This window comes from Astyanax mexicanus, unplaced genomic scaffold, assembly GCF_023375975.1.
Source record: "Astyanax mexicanus isolate ESR-SI-001 unplaced genomic scaffold, AstMex3_surface scaffold_43, whole genome shotgun sequence".
NCBI lineage: Eukaryota > Metazoa > Chordata > Actinopteri > Characiformes > Acestrorhamphidae > Astyanax > Astyanax mexicanus.
This window is the reverse complement of record NW_026040053.1, coordinates 297,556-315,000: the sequence shown is the minus strand read 5'-3', so window position 1 is coordinate 315,000 and position 17,445 is coordinate 297,556. Positions and strand designations below refer to the sequence as shown.

Genomic DNA, 17,445 nt, shown 5'->3' with positions numbered 1-17,445 from the left:
AGGTCAGACTTCAGTCTGTTTAAGACCTGTTTAAACAGGCGCACTGACCTATGACCGGCCAAAACTGCCAACTGTTCCTCTGTCACCCAGTCCACACCCCTCCTTAAATGGCAAACCTTAAAAACACCTTTTTCCAGCAAACCAATCCTCAGAGCCCCCGAAACCTGGTTGAGAGATGGAAAAAGGGGGTTAAAAAACAGCGGCTCCTCAAAAATCCACATGGACGGAGCAGCACCACTCTCCCGGGAAAAGGAAAAGAGCTGCCACGCCTCCACAGCGGCTAGATAAAAAGAAGTCAGACCACGTAAATCCACTGCCCCCAGTCGAAGAGAGAACAGGTGTCTGTCCAAACCCATTCTACCAGCAGTCCTAAGGAGAGCACAAGCGACATCCATCCAGCTGTGATGATCAAGGTACAGCAGCCTTTGTACTGCCTGCAGCCGCAAAGCAGCAACCCTGGAACGAATGTCAATTAGACCCTGTCCACCCTCCTGTACAGGAAGGTACAGAACTGCAGGTCTCAGCCAGTGTTGTCCACTCCAGAAAAAGTTCACCAGTGCCTTTTGAACTGCATCGATCAGCAGCCTTGGTGGATTTAGCACTGTAAACTTATGCCATAAAGCAGATGCAATGAGGTTGTTGGCGACCAGAACACGACCCCTATACGATAGCTGGGGTAGCAACCAAGACCATTTAGACAACCTGGCACGGACATTCTCCTCTACACCTTCCCAGTTCCTAGCCATAGCCTCGTCGGTTCCCAACCACACCCCTAAAAACTTCAGACCAGTCCTACTCCACTGAATACCCACTGGAAGTGGTGGTAAAGGCTGCTCCCTACTATTAGGACCACACCACAATGCTTCTGTTTTATCCCAGTTTAGCTTGGCTGAGGTGGCTGAACCATAAACCTGCAGAGCAGTTTTTAGGGACACAACATCCTGCTCATGCCTAATTACTGCAGTAATATCATCAGCATAGGCAGAAACCTTAATAAGACAAGACTCAATCTGTAAACCAGACAGTCTCTTTCTGAGCAGACAGAGTAGTGGTTCCACTGCAATGGCATATAGTTGCCCAGACAGGGGGCAACCTTGCCTAATCCCCCTGCCAACTGGAACAGGAACACTCAATCCCCCCCTCACCTTGATCAAACATGCAGCACCCGAATACAACAGTTTGATCCAAGAAATAAAACCATCCCCAAAAACTTTCAATGTAGAAAAAGGATAGTTATGATCTACATAATCAAAAGCTTTTTCTTGGTCAAGAGACAAAAGACCAAAATCCAATTCAGACACTTTTGCATAGTCAATCATATCTCTTAATAAAAATAAATTGTCATAAATCGATCTTTTGGGGACACAGTAAGACTGATCTTTGTGTATAATGAAATCTAACACTCATTTTAACCTGTTAGCTATACAGCGTGATGAAATCTTATAATCTGAACATAAAAGTGACACAGGCCTCCAGTTTTTCAGAAGGCAGAGATCTCCCTTCTTTGGTAAAAGAGATAAAACAGCACGCTGACAGCTTTTTGGAAGAACACTGGCTTCAAACTAGCCAGCAAAACTTCAAACAAGTCTTTCCCAATGATTCCCCAGAAGTCCTTATAAAAGTCAATTGGCAAACCATCAACACCAGGTGCTCGCCCAGAAGTGAGCTGGTGAACAGCCTTGGTGACCTCATCGAAAGATAATGCAGCATCCAGATCCTGCTGCTGCTGTTCATCCAGTTGAGGTAGATCCTCATGAAGAGAGTCCAAACACTGTTGATCCAGAGGACTGGCCGTGAATAAATTAGAATAAAAACCCACAGCCAGCTTCTTCACCTCAGCCAGATCTGTTGTAACTGTCCCATCCTCCCTACGAACTGAGATGTCTTATGTTGAGGAGTAGATTTTTCCAGATTAAAAAAGAATGAAGTGGGAGCATGCATTTCCTGCACAGACAGGAACCTGGACCTAACTAAAGCTCCTTTCGCCTTCTCATTCAAAATATCACTTAGTTCCTGCAGCTTCACAGTAAGATCTGCTTGCAAATCGCCCACATTCTGCTGGATCATTGCGCTGTGTATACTGGTAATGTCCCGCTCCAGTACACCAACTGCACTTCTAAGTCTTGAGGTAGAAAAAGCAGTAAAATCTTGACAAAAAACTCTAATCTGGGCCTTTCCCACTTCCCACCATTGAATGAGGCTCTCAAATTGAGACTTTTTCCCAACCCACTCTGCCCAAAAAAATTTAAAATTGTCACAAAAAATCTTATCTTGCAAAAGCGCCTTATTAAAATACCACATACAACTCCTGGGGGATTGAAAAATAAAAGAAAACTCCAAAGCACATAAGTGGTGATCAGAAAAAGAAGTGGGCTGAATACTAGACTGGCCCACCATGTTCCTCACACCATTAGAAACATAAAATCTGTCTAAGCGTGCAGCAGACACTCTCTGTTCTGACACTTTTACCCAGGAGTACTGCTTAGTTGTGGGATGTTTTTCCCGCCAAATATCAATCAGATTAAAATTAGAGACAATGTTGGCCAGAGTACTAGCGGATTGAGGATGAGGCTCCTCCCCATTTCTGTCCTTCATAAAATCCAGAGTACAGTTCCAGTCCCCACCCAACACAATAGTGTCACCTGAGGAGAGTGACAGTAACAACTGACTCAGTCTAGCAAACAGCTCACTTCTATCTGGTCCCCGGTTTGGTGCATATACATTAATAAAAACAAAAACATGGTCATACACCTTAGCTTTAAGCAGAAACAAACGCCCAGCCACAACTTCATTATCAGACAGAACAGACATTACAGACGACTGCGCTAGGAGGAAACCCACACCAGCACTGACATTTGAGCCATGGCTGAGATAAAAATCCCCTTTTGACCATAACCCCCAATCAGATATTGTGGTCTCATCGCTGTGCGTCTCTTGTAAAAAACAAATATTCAATTTTTTAAGAGTAAATAACTCTGAGAATATGGCCTGTTTACTTCTATCTCTAAACCCGTTAACATTTAATGATCCCACTCTAAAGACCCCCATATAAAGAAGAGAGATAGATAAGAAACAGTGAAGCAAGAGACAAAAAACGGAGAAACCCTCTCCCCATGTGCTCTGTGACTATACATTATCTCGGTCGGAAACCAGACTTTACACGTTTAGCCATTCGAATATTGGTCAAATGCTTTTTTAAACGAAAGGAAAAGAATTAATCTCCTCAACAGAGTACAAATCCTCCCCAGTGCACTGACTTCCTCCCGCACCAGACACCTCAGACATCCTGTCATCCTCCATCCCCTCCTCCGCCAGAGACACCACTGAACCAGCCTCAGACTCATTTACCTGATCACTCAAACCAACCACCACAACCTCTTCACCCACCTTAGAACCACCACTCCTACCCACGTGATCCTTTGGACTACTGTCTAGCTGTACACCATCCGTGCTACATACCCAAATACTAGTATTACTACTAACTTGAGCATCAGCCCCTCTACACACCTGAGCACCAGTCCCTCTACACACCTGAGCACCAGCCTCACCACGCACCTGAGCACCAACCATACTACACACCTTGACACCAGCCACACTACCCACTTCGCCATCACTATTTCTCCTGTGATCAGCCACCCCACTTTGTGTAGCACTAAACACTACACTCCCCTTATCCCTACCTACACCTTCACCATGTTCAGCCTGCTCCTGATCACCCTCACTAACCACAGCCACTCCCACCAAACGCTCACTCACCTCTCTCCTGCGTTTAACCCCGGCAGCTGTAGCAGCAGAAGACCCCTCACCCGAATCCTCCGTAGCGCCAGACACAGCAACCCCCTCCGGAGCGCCGCTCAGTGCGGCCTCACCCGCGGCCTGGGTCTGCTGCGCCTTCCTCTGCTCATTTAATGGACACATGGCCCGTTTGTGTTGAACACTACCACACTGAAAACACTTCAGATTGTCCGTACTGGCGTACACCATATAGGAACTCTCACCGTGAGGCACACGAAAAGAGACCTCAAGTGTCTCATTCGCGCTGTTTAAAAACATCAGCACTTGTCTCCTGAAAGACAGGATGTGCTTCAGCGCCTCGTTCCTACAGCCGAGCGGAATCAGCCGGATCTCAGTCACCAACTTCCCGAAGCGACCGAGCTCCTTCGAGATCGATTCATTAGAAATGAAATGAATGGCCAACTTTACCCCCCACCACGAGCAGCACGTCCTCCAGTGCAGCCTCGGCCGGCGGGACACACCTGAACCCGTTTGAGCGGGAGAGCAATGGCGCTGAATACAGGAATCTCCGGCACATGCTAATATTTTTGTTAACAAATCTACAATGAAGAAAACATTAAACAAGAATAGAGTTGAAGGGAGGACACCACGGAGGAAGACACTGCTGTCCAAAAAAAAAAAACACATTTTTAGCTGCACGTTTAGAAGTTTGCAAAAAAGGAGCACTTGGATGTTTCACAGCAGTACTGGCTAAATATACTGTGAACAGATGAAACCAAAATTAGAATTAAAGAGGGAAAACACACATTGCTATGTGTGGAGAAAAAAAAGGCACAGCACACCATCATCAAAACCTCATCCCAACTGTGAAACATGGTGGAGGGAGCATCATGCCGTTTACCAAGACATTTTGCAGGAAAACTAAAGACCATCTGTCCTCCAACTGAAGCTCAACAGAGGACGGATGATGCAACAGAACAACGACCAAAAACATAGAAATAAATCAACAACCGAACGACTTCAACAGAAGAAAATAAATAAATCCTCCTTCTGGAGAGTCCTGACCTCCTGAACCCAACTGAGATGCTGCAGCATCATGACCTCAAGAGAGAGATTCACACCAGATATCCCATAATATTATAGCTGAACTGAAACAGTTTAGTGAAGAGGAATGATCCAGAATTCCTCCTGACCGTTCTGCAGGTCTGATCTGCAGCTACAGGAAACCATTGGTTGAGGTTTTTGCTGATAAAGGAGGATCAACCAGTTATTAAATACAAAGATTCACATACTTTTATATTAACATGTTGCGTTCAATAAAATCATGCAAACAGATAATTATTAGTGTGGTTTTAGTTTAAGCAGACTGTGTTTGTCTATTGTTGTGACGTAGATGAAGATCAGAACACATTTAATCACCAATTTATGCAGAAATCCAAGTATAATCCCAAAGAGTTCACACACTTTTACTTGCAACTGTGTTTTATTGAAAATGATAAATGGTTTTCTAAAATTGAATTAAATAAAAATCGTACAAGTGTGTGACGTGCAAAATTATTCAGCCCCCATATCAATACTTAGTAGCTCCTCCTTTCTCTGCAGTTAGAGCTTCAGGTTTAATCATCTAAAGACGTTTCTTCTTTATAAATCAGCTGAAGATCAGTCAGGTTGGATGGAGAGCGTTGTGTCTGTGAACAGCAGTTTTCATGTCTCTCCACAGAAGATCAATGAGATTTAGGTCTTTAGGACTTTAACTGGATCATTCTAACACATGAATATTCTCTGATCTAAATCATTATAGCTCCACTGTAGCTCTGGCTGTATGTTTAGGGTCATCGTCTTGCTGGAAGATCTCAAGTCTTTTACAGCCTCCAACAGCTTTTCTTCTTCCAGGATTGTTCTGTATTTATTTATCTCCATCCATCTTCCGTCCATCAACTCTGACCAGCTTCCTAAATCTGTCCCTGCTGAAGAAAAGCTTATCCCCACAGCATGATGCTGCCTCCACCATGTTTCACAGTGGGGAGGGGATGATGATTTCAGCATCTTTGGTCTCATCTAGCACCTTCTTCCACATGTTTGCTGTGTTCCTACATGTTTTTACATGTGGCTTCACATTTATGTGCTAATTTGTGTTGATCCATCACTTGAAATCTCAATAAAAAACATACATTTAAGTTATTTTAAATGATTGTAGAACATATTTAATAATCTCATACCTCCATCTGCGCCTGCTGTCTGGCCAGAGTGATGTTAAACACGTCTAAACTTTTCTCCAGTTCCTGAAGAGAGAAACACCAGCTCAGTAAATTAGCGCACTGCGAGTAATGATTAATAAATATATAATATATTTCTGAGTTCAGTACCTGGATCTGTTTGTCAGTATCTTCTCGGACTTTGCCCTGAGTTAGTTTGGATTTATAAGCAGCTTTATAAGCTTTTAGTGTTTGTCTGTGTTTCCAGATGTTGCTCCAGCTCCACATGCGGTTAAAGCGCCTGATGTGCACCTCCAGCACACTGTTAATACCATACAACCACCTGCAATACAAACGCAGCCTAGCGTTAGCATTAGCACATAAAAACACGACTACTCTTAATAATAATAATAATAATAAAAATATATATATATTTTTAAATATTATTATGATAATAACTATTAAAGTGTGTTTCCTGAAGGAACTGCAGGATGGCTGCACAGCTAAAATAGATCCCACCATTCGCTATAGTGGTTTCTATGGTGTTGCTAAGTGGTTGCTAGGCATTTGCGAAGGTGGTTGCTAAGGTGTTGCTCAGTGGCTGCTGAAGTGTTGCTATGTTGTCTGTGGTGGTTGTTATGTAGTTTCTAAATGGTTGCTAAGTTGTCACTAAGGTGTTTTTTATGGTATTCCTGGTGGTTGCTTTGTAGTTTCTAAGTGTTTGCCTGAGAGGTTGCTAAGGTGTTGCTATGGTATAAGTGTTTGCTAGGTGGTTACTATAGTGTTGCTATGTTGTCTGTGGTGGTTGCAAAGGTGTTTTTATGGTATCCATGGTGGTTGAAATGTTCTAATTGTTTGATAAAGTGTAAAGTGGTTGCAAAGGTGATTGCTAAGGTGTTGCCCAGTGGTTGCTAAAATGTTTGCTATGTTGTCTGTGGTGGTTGCAATGTAGTTTCTAAGTGTTTGCTAGGTGGTTGCTAAGGTGTTGCTAGATGGTTGCTAAAACGTTGCATTTTTGTCCCTGGTGCTTGCTATGGTGTTGCTAAGTGGCTGCTAGGTGGTTACTATGGTGTTGCTATGTTGTCTGCAGTTGCTAAGGTGTTGCTTTAGTGTCCGTGGTGGTTGCTATAACGTTTCTAAGGCATTGCTAAGTAGTTGCTACGGTGTTGCTATGGTGATGCAAGGTGGTTGCTAAGAAGCGTATTTGCATAAATTAGATTAGAGTTAGATCTGGAGTCGGAAGAGTGCCGATGTCTCAAACTGCGGGACAAAAAGTGTGGTGAATAAAGTGCAAATAATAATAATAATAATAATTTCAGTAGTAATATCTGTAGTGGTAGTAGTATTAATCAACATTATTATTGATAAATAAAAACACAGAACCGTATTCAGTACCTACCACTGCTTGGCGTGTTTATGGACGGGGACGTCGGGTCTGAACTTCCTGTAGGGGGCGTTCTTCACCATGCTGTCCACAGACTCCAGCAGATCCACCATAGACAGATACTGCAGGTAAACAGCGCACAGGTTACAGATCTATACTGTTTAATAACACTATTTACCACAGTAATAAACACTGATTAACGGTTATAATGATTTATAATGCCTGCATCTGTAAAGTAGTGTCAATTAATAATTAATTGAGATATTCTATGGTAAGTATTGATAACTAATGTTCCCTTATTATAAAGGGTTTCTCAGACTTTAATCCAGCAGAATTAGTAGCTGAAATTGAATTGGTATTTTAGGATTTTCTGCAGACGGTTGAATGCATAGATTGGACTGAACTGAGAAGATTTTTTTGTGAAAAAAAGTGCTCTGATGATCCGGTATAACACTGCTTTACTCTGGTGGAGGAGTGGAGGGGCGGGAAGAAACTATAGGATTTCAGCTCTTGCTCATGAATATTCATACATGCAAATATAGCACCTCTGAATGGCTAACAGCACTGCAAAACCAGGACGTTGCGAGACAAACAACAGTTAGAAACGTTTTAAAATAAAGACATTTTTACACTAATTACAGTCTTTACAATGTCATATGTTACTTTACAGCATGTGTAATAATGTCCTGCTAAGTGCAGTTCAGTCTATACTGACCCAGTCTTAGAGTCTCTGTAAAACACCAAATCCACCGGAGATCCTATTTAAACCTATAGTTACTATAGTTACTACAATACAGAGTGCAGATCCAGAAAGTAAAAATCCACGCCGGGGTTTTGTCAGAAGCAGAGGCAGTTGGAACAAACAAAACCCCGGGGTGGATTTTTACTTTTAACTAGTGTAAACAGAACTGTTGTAAACATCTAAACTCCTACCTATCTCAATTGTACTTGGCTGGTGGTGTTTTTCCTCCATAGACTAATTCTAACCATTTGTTTCTTAGCTCTGAATTACTGGGTAAAGTATATAAACACTGATGTGTTATTCACACAAATAACACAGGAATGAACTGCATGCTGTTCCTAGCTCTGTTAGTTATCTCCTATCTGACGAGACGACGTCGCCGCCCGGCTTCAGCTCTGCCACAAATCCACACATGAGGCACACAGTCCTCAGTGGACGATGGTTTGTAAGTTTGTGTGATGTTTAACAGACGTGCTGTGGTTAAAGTTCAGTACCTGGGGTCGGGTCATCTCTATAGCGATGTTCTGAACCTCCAGCTGCAGATTAATTTTAGGAGATTTCAGCTCAATTTCAGAATTCGGGTTGATGCACATCTTGGCAGAAGCAAAAATGGGCCTGAAAACTGTATATATAAAAAAATTAAATGATGATGGTGCACAGATACAGAATCCAACAAAACTGAGAACAAACTTCACATTTCTAAAAACTGTGTATTATCGTATGTTTTGCACTATAAGGTGCATCAAATTATAAGACTCATTATGTGACACTAGTAAGGAACATGTTTCCCTTCTAATTCAGCAGGTCTCGCTGCTGGGTTGTGGTGGAGGGGTGGTAGTAGGTTAGCTAAAGTAAATAAAGATAAGCTAAGTAAACAAAACTAACTATAATTCTTTAAAAATAGATATTTTTAAGTTTAACGAGCACTGGATGTTAATCTACACAGATTTCTCTGCTGAAAACTTGATTATTTCAGTAAGCTTATATTTAAAGATTTCCACTAGGGCTAAGTGCAGCAGCATTAGCAATAGCATTAGCAGCTAACCGCCAGCCATAGTTAGCTCAAGTAAATGTCACCTAACAGTGCTACACTGAGAAACCCTGAGTGATCCGGTAAGCCAGGGTAATATTAGCTAGCAGTTTGTCCCACATAGCTTGTTTTAACACGATAAACATGCACACTACAGTCCAATATACTCACCTCTAAACTATAAAAGAGCTAACTAGCGCTTAGCATGGTAGCAGCTAATGCTAATGCTGCTCCAGCAGTGCTTGCCAGATTTAGCAGCAGGCTACAGTCCAATAATACTCTGAACTGTGAAAGAGCTAGCGCTTAGCATGGTTAGCGGCTAATGCTAATGCTGCTCCAGTCTGGGTGCTGGAGAACTAAACTGAAACTCCTGTATAACTCTGTACTTCAGTGGAGTGGCGTTACTGCTCCTTAATACCTGACTGATAGAATTCATACATAAGGAGCACCGGATTATAAGATGCTCCGATGATGATTTTGGGAAAATAACAGGATTTTTAAGTGCAGCTTATAGTGTGAAAAATACAAAAACTTTTTCACTCATTCATTCATTAACACATACTGTACTGATAGCCCTTCAGATCCTCGTCTCTGGTGCTGATTCCTGCTTTCAGTTTGTCCTGAAACGTAAACACAGTTCAGTGTTTAGTGTAAATGCTGAATATTTAATAAAAGCACTGCTGAGTGTGTTTAAATTAAACATGCTCTTTAATCAGATTTGTGATTTGAGAGCAGTGTGTTTCTGTTAGAGAGTAAAGCTGGAGATACTCTAGCTGTGGTGTATTTTTATGATCTGTTTCGGGGTGCACGCTCTTGTGCTCTCACACACACTCACACTCTCGCGCACAATGACGCCCTCGCACACTCTGGCTCTCTCACACACTTGCACTCGCACACTCACTCTCTTACTCTCTCTCACGCACTCTCACCCATTCCTACATACATCTTGCTCTCTCACATGCTCTTGCTCTTTCACGCTCTCACACACTTGCGCTCTCATGCTCTCTTATACTCTGTCACGCTCTCACAAACTCACTCTCATGCACTCTCAGGCTCTTGCACTCTCACACTCGCAGTCATGCTTTTGCGCTCTCACAAACAATCACATTCACACTCTCACTCTCTCACAATTGCACTCTCACACACACTCCCACTCCACACAACAAACAATCACATACACTCACATACTCTCACTCTCTTGCACTATCACACACACTTGCACTCTCTCGCACACACTCACATTCACGCTCTCTCACACTCTTTTATACTCTCTCGCATTCTCACTCTTGCACTCTCACACTCGCAGCCATGCTTTTGCGCTCTCACGCACTTTCACATACACAATCACACTCTCACATACATTCGTACTCTAACAAACGATCACATACTCTTGGCCACTCTCACATACTCTCACTCTCTCGCGCTCTTACACTCACACTCTATCACAAACACTTGCACTCTCTCACAAACACTCGTACACACTCACACTCTCTTATGCTCTCTCATGCACTCTTACCCACTTTCACACATGACCACTCACTCTTTTAAACTCTTCACGCTCTCACACACTTGCGCTCTCACGCTCTCTTATACTCTCTTGCACTTTCACACTCGCAGTCATGCTTTTGCACTCTCACGCACTCTCAAACACTCATACTCTAACAAACGATCACATACTCTTGCCCCCTCTCACATACTCTCGCTCTCTTGCGCTCTTGCACTTTCTCACAAACACTTGCACACACTCACGTTCTCTTACGCGCTCTTGTGCACCAATACGCACTCACACTCACGCACATGCATTCTCGCACACACACTTGCTCTCACACACTCACACTCTCTTGTACACTCTCACACACTTTCAGACACTTGCACTCTGACACACCCTCACACACTTTATAGAACAAAAAGCTATATCTAGATATATACATATTTCGGGATTTGAAATTATTTTTTGGTTATAGACCCGTTTGGAGTGTAACTTAAAACACAGGATAACCTAAAAATAACTAATTATTAAGTATATAATCACACTTATTTCTGATATTAACTGTGTTATTAACTAATAACAGTTTGGTAAAGAGGAGCATGCACTTTAATTTTACTGATATAAATAAATATTTAAAAATCATACATACCACTATCTCCTCCCACGAGCCTCTGTAGAAAATCGGGCTGTTCACGTTCCAGTACGCACACAAACACTCCAAACGACCCAGCTACACACACACACACACACACACACACACACACACACACACACACACACATTATACACACACACACATTATACACACACATTATACACACACATTATATACACACACATTATACACACACATTATACACACACACATTATACACACACACATTATACACACACACATTATACACACACACATTATACACACACACATTATACACACACACATTATACACACACATTATACACACACACATTATACACACACACACATTACACACACACATTATACACACACACATTATACACACAAACGCAAACCAAATATAAAAAAAAAACAAAGAACAGCTTATTAACACTAATATTATTATAATGCATGATCTACTGTACTCTCTCTCTCTCTCTCTCTCTCTCTCTCTCTCTCTCTCAGACTCCGGCTGCTGATGGAGAAGCAGCATGATCTACTGTACTCTCTCTCTCTCTCTCTCTCTCAGACTCCGGCTGCTGATGGAGAAGCAGCATGATCTACTGTACTCTCTCTCTCTCTCTCTCTCTCTCTCTCTCTCTCTCAGACTCCGGCTGCTGATGGAGAAACAGCATGATCTACTGTACTCTCTCTCTCTCTCTCTCTCTCTCTCTCTCTCTCTCTCTCTCTCTCTCTCTCTCAGACTCCGGCTGCTGATGCAGAAGCAGCATGATCTACTATACTCTCTCTCTCTCTCTCTCTCTCTCTCTCTCGCTTTCTCTCAGACTCCGGCTGCTGATGTAGAAGCAGCATGATCTACTATACTCTCTCTCTCTCTCTCTCTCTCTCTCTCTCTCGCTTTCTCTCAGACTCCGGCTGCTGATGTAGAAGCAGCATGACCCATAGTGGTTGTTTTACCTTGTAGATGATTTTTGCAGCTTCATTTAGGATACACGCCCTCCAGCTCTCATCCGTTGTCTGTAAAAATGGATAGATAGATTACAGCTTTAAACAATACAGTGTTTACCTGTGAGTGTAAGACAGGTAGAGCGATAGACAGACAGACAGAGAGAGAGACAGATAGAGAGAGAGACCTGTAGGCTGAGTTCAGACAGTGTCACCCCCATTGAGACAGGTCTGCTGGGATCTGAGACCTAAAAGATAATATAATAATATAATAATAATAAGATAATATTAATTACACACTTATTAAACATCATCGCCAACTCACACACTCACACACCTCACACACCTCACACACCTCACACACCTCACACACACACTACTCACATCGTCCTCGTATCGGATGTGGATGCTGGTGACCTTCACCTGAAGGTTTTTGATGACCTGTGTGGCGAGTTTCTCCGCAAACGTGTCCTTCTTCTCCTCCTGAGCTTTCTCTACATAGCAAATTATTACATAACAATTACATTAAACAACACAGTTAAATCTGAACTTTCTCCTCCTTATATTTGAATAAAAATATCCTGTTTACTCCTGTTTTCATTCCGGTTTCTCATCGTTCAATAAAACCCCTATCCAGATAAATCTCTCCATCCAGATAGAGTGAATCTGATTGTGATTGGATGTAGAGAAGTATAAACATATACCATTCCCACTCCCTATTGGTTCATACTGTGATCCATCACACCTGCACACGCCCCCACCACTAGTGAGGAGCCTAGTGCAAAACCCCAAATTATATTATGTTTTGTAATAATGCACTTTAGGACTCTATAGTGGTCTAAGCTTTTGTTCTTAAAGGCTTTATTTTTTTCTCCCTACATTACTTTTACTTTTATAAGTAGTTTTGAATCCAGTACTTTTTAAACACTTTTTCTTAAAGAGTAAAAAGCTTGAGTTGATACTTTTTCAACTTCTACAGAAGATCCAGGGTTCATACACCTTTTACAAGGTACAATTCAAGCACTTTCAAGGCCCAGTTTTAAAGGTTTTTCCAGCACTTTTCGGCTGTGGTGAAGTGAATTAGTGATAATGGTGATATATCTCAAAACTGTGATTCAGCGATAATCAATATATCAAAAAAACTCACTTCACAGCGACTATACTACTGAGAAAAAAATACTTTTAAAGTAAGTAAATATCAGGAATTATGGATTTATTTGTCTCAGTTTCATATAATTTAAATACCAATGTGCTTCACCGTATGTTTACCCTATTTATTTGATTGAGCTGATTGAGTTACTGTAGTAGGTCAAAATTGGGGATGAGTTGAGAGCATTTATACATACATACAGTCAAAACATACTCAAAATTATTGATGTGCTTTTTGTCACACTGAAAGAGATTATGTTTACAAATCAAATCAAATCAAATCAAATGTATTTGTATAGCGCTTTTACAACAGGTGTTGGCACAAAGCAGCTTTACAGAAACATGACAAAAACACAACCAGAATTGTGTTTGGTAAAAGCAGTTTTTTGTTTTTGCATTTTTTCTTTTAGCAAATTTATTTTAGTCAGATATTAATTTATTGTAAAGTAGATGTAGTTAGAATTTCAAGCATTTTCTCCAAAATTCCAGCACTTTCCAGGCCTGGAAAACAGAATGTTAAAATTCAAGCATTTTCCACGATTTCAAGCACCCGTACAAACCCTGAAGATTTAAAACACTAGTATCTCTACTTCTAACTACAGAGTAATGAATTAATAGAGATACTTTCACAACACCCCTCACTCACGCTCACACTCACACTAAATCCCTCACAGTGACTCTGAGATGTTGTAGGTTTTAAATAGGAGAGTCAGTCAGTCACCCACCTGATTTCTGCTCGTGTTTTTTACATCTCCTAAAGGTTTTTTTGTGTTTTTTATGTTTACGTCCTTTATCTTATACAGCGCAGCGAAGGGAGAGAGAGAAGAGTCAGTACAGCAGAGAAACAGAAACATCACACACACACAACACACACACCTCTAAACACACACAGCTTTAAATACACACACAACACACTAGTGCTGTGCGATATGAGGATAAATATCGTGGGGATGATAGAAAAGTGTCTATCCTGCTACTTACCTTCTATTGTCCCTATTGTTTCTACACTAATTTCATCATTTATTCATGTAAAATATATAAAGAATGAAGAATGAATGAATGATGAAATGTATTGGCGTGATCACTTTGCATAAACTCGGTTTATATAAGTGATAATAAAGTCATCTTCACAAAAAAGCTTTATAATGTGGTTTTGCGACATGCTTTACGTTATTAAACTCATGAGAGCTGAACAATGGAGACGCATTGTTCTATTAAAATAATGAGCTACTGCATCTACCTCATCTGATTTCATTAGATATATTTACATATATATTGCTGCAATAAAAGGTAGTAATTCTCATTTGTGAAAGTTTGGTTTAATGTCACTTTGAAATAAAGTTGGAACAAAGTAAGCAATGATATTATTTAGGCATAATTTTTGAAGAATAACTGAAAACATAATTAAAGGTCCTCTAGGTAGGATTGAGATTTTGTGCTCGTGGGTGTAATAAATGTTTCAGGCGGATTAGCAGTAGTCCTTGTAGAACTGTTAGAACTAAAGGTCGGAAAGCAGGTCGCAGTTCTCGCGAGCGTCGGTCGCGGCCGCCTCGGAAAACTTACAGAGTCTGGTTTGAGCTCAGAGGAGCTCCGGCACAGACACGAGAGCACCGCTATTCCTCCTATTACACCTCAATGCAGCGCTGCAGTGAGTTTCAAGCTGTAATTTTACTGCTTTAAAAAAGATCAAAAATCAAGGAAATCCTACCTAGTGCTGCTTTAAATGTGGTATATTATGATATATATTGTTATTGTGATATAAAAAATTCCATATCGTGATATATGATTTTTTCCATATCGCCCAGCACTACAACACACACACACACACACACACAGCTCTAAATACACACAACACACTCAAACAGGCAACACATGCAAAGATAACAAATTCAAACACACACATACACTCTTATACACATAGGCTTGTTACGATTTTGTTGGATGATGCATTTTATGCCTGGCTCACACTACACAATTTTAGCCTTGTTTTTATTTGCCGACAGTTTTTTGTTAATCAACCACAACAACTCTGCTTGGAGGAAAATCGCAGATCTTTTGACGCTCGCTTAGTTGCATAGAGTACACTACCAAAAGACGTTCACGAGAAATATTGGTCATGCTAGATATGTGACTCAGTCGGTGACTGGGAGTTAGGAGCAGTGGCTACATGCAGCCAATGAGATCACAGAAAGAGAGAGAGAGAAACACGGGTCCAAAACACACTAGAGTTGTTTATGGAGAGTCTGATCACCTTCTTTTCCCCTGTTATATCAGTAAATTACTTAAATTGTAGAGGGAGCTCATGAGTGAGGGTGAATGGCGCTAAAAGCAAAAAACTTTAAATTAAAACAGTAATAACAAACTACTTGTTCTAAGTGCTTTTTTTCTTTCATTTTAAAAAGCAGAATAACGTATTTTACTAAAAAAGCAAAGAAAGTTTGTCTGTATATTTCAGTTTATCTACAGAAAACAGGTTTTACACTGTAATCTGTAAAGCACTCGCATTACTGCTGCTGTGAGCTGATTGGTTGGTTGGTGAGTTGATCCTGGAGATACAGGTAGAGCATGCTTAAAAGGTTTATTTATAACTGGAATTAAAAACTATAAAAATGATTTCTGCGGTGCTGAAACATTTAATATAGTTCTGTGTTGAGGACATAAGAACATATTTCAGTATAAAACTGATCAGATATTTATAATCTCTGATTTTAGTTTGATCAGTTGCTTCATATGAACCCGTTCATGTTGGTCTCACTTTAAGTGCGTATTCTCCTCTATAGAGATTCTCATCACTAGTTCTCTTGTGTGTTTAGTTCTGGTGAGTTCTTGTGATAAAGATTTTCTGGAGAGCTGTGAGGTGAATCAGTTGTGTAGTGTGAACCTGGCTTTATTGTCACAGTAAACCCAATGGGTAACATCAAGAGAGGCAAAAACTGAAGTCATGTCCGTATTTTGCTTGATAATTCAATAACAGAATGTCTGTAACAGGCCTATGCACACAAACACACACTTACACAAACTTATACACAGAAGTTATAAATGAAGAGAAGCAGAAAGTAAAGATAAGCGTGGCTATAATGAAGTTGCATGCAGTTTTACAGAGAGTACAGATCTGGAACAGTGTGGGTTCTGTACGTACCACATGAGGAAACGTCCTTATACACATAACTCTCCAGATTAAACACAAACTCTCCCACCTGAGAGTCTGCAGCCCCGCAGCACAAAGCAAACACACACTGATTAACAGCAGGAGGGGTGGAGGGATGGAGGGAGGGGTGCACTGATGAATGAATGAATGGATGGTTGAGTGGTTGATTGTTGGGGTTTTATTGCCACTTTAGCAGATATTTGGCATTAGCACTATTTGTGGCATACACTCGGTTGTTCAAAGGTTTTAACATGACAAGGGAAATATACAGGGGTTGGAGAATGAAACTGAAACACCTGTCATCATTTTAGTGGGATTTTAGGTTTCATTGCTAAATTGGAGCAGCCTGGTGTTCAATCTTCATTAATTGCACATTGTACCAGTAAGAGCAGAGTGTGAAGGTTCAATTAGCAGGGTAAGAGCACAGTTCTGCTCTAAATATTACAATGCACACAACATTATGGGAGACATACCAGAGTTCAAAAGAGGACAAATTGTTGGTGAACGTCTTGCTGGAGCATCTGTGACCAAGACAGCAAGTCTTTGTGATGCATCAAGAGCCACGGTATCCAGGGTAATGTCAGCATACCACCAAGAAGCACCAACCACATCCAACAGGATTAACTGTGGACGCTGTAAGAGGAAGCTGTCTGAAAGGGATGTTCGGGTGCTAACCCGGATTGTATCCAAATAACATAAAACCACGGCTGATCAAATCACGCAGAATTCAATGTGCACCTCAGAACTGTTTCCACCAGAACTGTCCGTCACCACAAGCAATTATTGTGCTCTAAGACCAGGTGTTTCACTTTCATTCTCCAACACCTGTATAATGCTACAGATGTATTAAATTAGGTGTTTGAGGTTAAGATTATTAGATAAGAACTTTATTAGGTTATAGGCAGGACAGTTGATGAGGATGTGTTTCATTGTTAGCGGATGTTAGAAGATGTTATTTCATCACTTGTTATTAAGTGTATGTGTGTTA

The 17,445-nt window shown here is 41.0% G+C and overlaps 1 protein-coding gene across 10 annotated transcripts in view; it reads right to left on the bottom strand.

Annotated features, from left to right (window-relative positions):
- vps13c (vacuolar protein sorting 13 homolog C) overlaps nt 1–17,445 on the bottom strand; it is a 259,753-nt gene that overhangs the window by 228,173 nt on the left and 14,135 nt on the right. For 7 of the 10 annotated variants that reach the window (XR_007434232.1, XR_007434233.1, XM_049473672.1 and 4 more), the window contains 11 exons: nt 16,449–16,514; nt 14,035–14,103; nt 12,545–12,654; nt 12,349–12,408; nt 12,173–12,232; nt 11,225–11,305; nt 9,649–9,706; nt 8,551–8,678; nt 7,330–7,436; nt 6,102–6,273; nt 5,955–6,017 (listed from right to left, as the gene is read on the bottom strand). Coding sequence is in view for 8 of the 10 variants with exons in the window: in XM_049473672.1 (XP_049329629.1) it covers nt 5,955–6,017; nt 6,102–6,273; nt 7,330–7,436; nt 8,551–8,678; nt 9,649–9,706; nt 11,225–11,305; nt 12,173–12,232; nt 12,349–12,408; nt 12,545–12,654; nt 14,035–14,103; nt 16,449–16,514 (974 nt within the window). In the remaining 2 variants the exon portion in view is untranslated. The remainder of the gene's footprint in view (nt 1–5,954; nt 6,018–6,101; nt 6,274–7,329; nt 7,437–8,550; nt 8,679–9,648; nt 9,707–11,224; nt 11,306–12,172; nt 12,233–12,348; nt 12,409–12,544; nt 12,655–14,034; nt 14,104–16,448; nt 16,515–17,445) is intronic. The other 3 variants (XM_049473675.1, XM_049473676.1, XM_049473680.1) reach the window with 1 other exon arrangement.